The sequence below is a fragment of the Bison bison genome, unplaced genomic scaffold (genome assembly GCF_000754665.1).
Source record: "Bison bison bison isolate TAMUID 2011002044 unplaced genomic scaffold, Bison_UMD1.0 scf7180017845522, whole genome shotgun sequence".
Taxonomy (NCBI): Eukaryota; Metazoa; Chordata; class Mammalia; order Artiodactyla; family Bovidae; genus Bison; species Bison bison.
In genome coordinates this window covers 15400-18706 of record NW_011476095.1, presented here as the reverse complement: position 1 = coordinate 18706, position 3307 = coordinate 15400, and the positions used below count along the sequence as shown (strand labels likewise).

Below are 3307 nucleotides of genomic sequence, written 5' to 3'. Positions count from 1 at the left end.
CCACTATCCAAAATCACACAGCTAGTGATGGAATCAATATTCAAAACCCAGATTTGTCCATGTTCTTTCCACTATATACCAGCTGTAGCAAATCATCTGTCAGCTTCAACCCACAATGTACTTTGCTGAAAAAGTATTCTGACACTGCATCCAATCACCACACAGTGATGGCACATTTGCCACATATCTGACATCCCTATGTTACAGCAGAAATGCTGCCAAAATAGAAGGTACACTCATATCCAACATCATTGTTACTATTCTCAAACAACTGAGTCCTTTTTTTGGATAAAGGGTACTAAGAAAAACCAAGAATGTTTGAAAAGAAAAACTAAAAGTCTAACAATTTTGAGAATAAATTCTAAATACTAGCATAATTTTCTGCAAACACTGTTTTGGAATTCTTAAAGCAGTCAACAAGGATCATTCTGAAAGTAGAAATGTCAATAAAGTACTATTAATTTGTTCATCCTTAATGGGTATTCGCTATTACTCTAAGGTAACATTTAAACATTCTGTCTTTCCCTTGGAGATCATTAAGTTTCTTGGCTGAACAAAGTCACTATGTGTTTGCCATTTACAGAAATACTATTTGCAGTGTCTATTACAGCAGGTGAAAATATACAGTCTATTGATGAGGACAATATATTAAGCAAAATCTTCCAATCTCTGAAATTTCATCCTCAATTTTTAACTTTTTTCAAAACCTTCATCTATATTCATTTTTCATCCTGCAAAATGATATCAGTTTTATTACCACAAAGCCTTATAAATGCTTATGATAAGGTATGATGAAAAACAGCAAAGCCTCAAAAATCATACATACTTACAATCTCTCAAAAGAGTATTACTTTTCCTTGGGTACAAAACATGCATGAATTTTTTCCCAACAGCTTTTAGATCACGCATCTGAAAGATAAAAATATGCTGTACTGTAATGACCAAGGCTACCAAGCAGCTCCTTGAATTTGCTCAATTTTTTTATTTCAATCCCCCTAGGAGCCCTTCATTGAATTTTAGAGCCATAACTCCAGTCTAACTCCTTCACCATACAAACAAACCAGAGAGGTGGGGTTTTTGTGTTAACTCCTTTTTCTATTAACTTTTCCTTTAACTCCTAAAGTCAACATCTCACTCTTTACTACATTCATCAGTTCTGTTGATTTTGATTTTTTAAACACTGCAAAAGAGAAATATAGCCCTCTTAATATGCTACTTAAAGAAATGAAAATAATAGCACTAGTAAAATCTGTTCTGCAAAACACAGCATCTAACTTTCAGTTCAACACGATAAGGTCACAAGAGCCAAAGGGCCTGCTCCTAAGCTACCTCACTCTTCACAATATGTAAAATCAATTAATTTTCAAAATTTCCATTCATTCTGGCAAAAGAATCCTAGAAGTCAGATTTTAAAAAATCAAGACATTTGAAGAAGGGTACAGTCATTTAACTTCTCAAAATATAGTTGAGGTAATTCTGTCCTAATTTTTTCACCTAAAATTTTCTTCATGTCATTAATAGTTCTTTGAAAACATGATTTTTAATGGTTGTTAACCATTCTACCACAGAGATGTAACATAATCTACTTAGCCAATTACTCTTCTGTTCAACTTTTCCCCACTATAAAGACTGCTGTAACAAACATCTTTGTGTAAATATTTTTCTTTTAAAATTATCTTTGTATTGAATTTTTTCTCCTTATACGATACCTAGAGAAACAGAATTATCACCTCAAAAAAATATGAACATTTTAAGTTCCTTAATATCCATCACAGTCAAAATGATTTCCAAAAAGGCTGTACCAAATTATTCTCTAGGGGAGAATCTTAAACTTTAATAAATAAAATACACTGAAAATTAGTGAACCAAACAAAAATATTACAAAGTGCTATTATTTAGCCCATGACACTGAACAGAAATTCTCTCAACTCATCTAACTTACAATGGTATTCTGAACAGACTCATTTAATGTGGAGCTGTCAAATTCCCGAACGCGCGATCTCACAGGAATGGTGATTTCTCCTTCCACAGGGATGTCTTGTGAGATAGATATATCAGAAAGGCCTGCAAACTGAGAAGAGTTAGGGAAAAAAAAATTTAAAGCCTGTAATAAACTGCAGGATTCCCCCAAAGACATCATTTCCCAGTGAGCAGGACTATATCTTTTTATAGGGTTTTATACAGTTTTTAAAGTAAGGTGTTAGTTCACCAAACATTGAACAGTACAGTTAATTAAAATTCTCAAATACTTGTTTCTTTTAAAGAAGGAGATGGAATATGATGAAAAATATTATAAAGTAAATGGCATAGATATTTTATGGGCTTTCCTAGTGGCACAGTGGTAAAGAATCTGTCTGCCAATGCAGGATTCGCAGGTTTGATTCCTCAGTCAGGAAGATCCCCTGGAGAAGGAAATGGCAACCCATTCCAGTATTCTTGCCTGGGAAATCCCATGGACAAAGGAGCCTGGTAGGGGGTCAGTCCATGGGGAAACAAAAGAATCAGAGACGACTTGGCAACTAAAACAACAACAACAGATATTTTCTTGGCCTCAAATAGTTTCTTTCAAGCATGAAATCTTAACAGGACATAGCTAGTAAGATTACAGAACTACTGAAAAAAGTGACCTTTCAGTGATCACATCTTAGCACTGTCATGATTCTTTTACACTTCTGCTCTTTAGTGGGCTCTAGTGGCCTCTGCTGGCTAAGAAGGAACATTATGTAAAATCTAAAAGAAAATTGGGAAGAACAGAGAAACAGTAAAGCACGTTATTTATCCTTTTTTTTTTTTTTACCAGATTGTTGGCAACCACAGAACAAATAACATTTCCAAAGTGAACTGCAAGATTGAAAACTTTTAAACTCTTATATTCATATGTCAAATTTAATTACTGCGACTGAAACTCTAGAATCTTCAAGTTCCTAAGAAAAGAGAAGCAATCCCTCCTCATATGGTTCTTGGTCCAATGGGTCTAATGTTTAGTGTGAAAAGGTTGCAGGTAAATGAAAAACAAGACAGTACAGTAAAATTTTAGAAAGAATAAGGTTGTTCAAAAAACTTACAAAAAACAACTTTTTGATCACAGTTTTATTAAAAGTACTTGGAAATTCTTCACCCGTTAGACTGGCAAAACCCAAGTTTGACAACACACTCTGCAAGTAAAGCTGAGTTGAAAGAGCACTCACTGTTGGTGGGAAGGCAAAATGGTACTAGGCCCTACTGAAGATGAATCTGGCAATATCTGGCAAATTTACATATGGATTGCTCACCACTTTCAGGAGTCTAAAGCAGTAAATATACAAAA

General features: G+C 34.2%; 1 protein-coding gene across 1 annotated transcript in view; it reads right to left on the bottom strand.

Moving 5' to 3' along the window:
• The window catches only part of YIPF6 (Yip1 domain family, member 6), a 12668-nt gene extending 10508 nt beyond the window's left edge, over positions 1 to 2160 (bottom strand). Inside the window, exons 1-2 of the mRNA XM_010835409.1 lie at positions 1943 to 2160; positions 831 to 909 (exon numbers count right to left, since the gene is read on the bottom strand). Of these exons, the coding sequence (XP_010833711.1) occupies positions 831 to 909; positions 1943 to 2140 (277 nt within the window). The 5' untranslated portion in view covers positions 2141 to 2160. The remainder of the gene's footprint in view (positions 1 to 830; positions 910 to 1942) is intronic.
• Positions 2161 to 3307: the final 1147 nt, after the last annotated feature.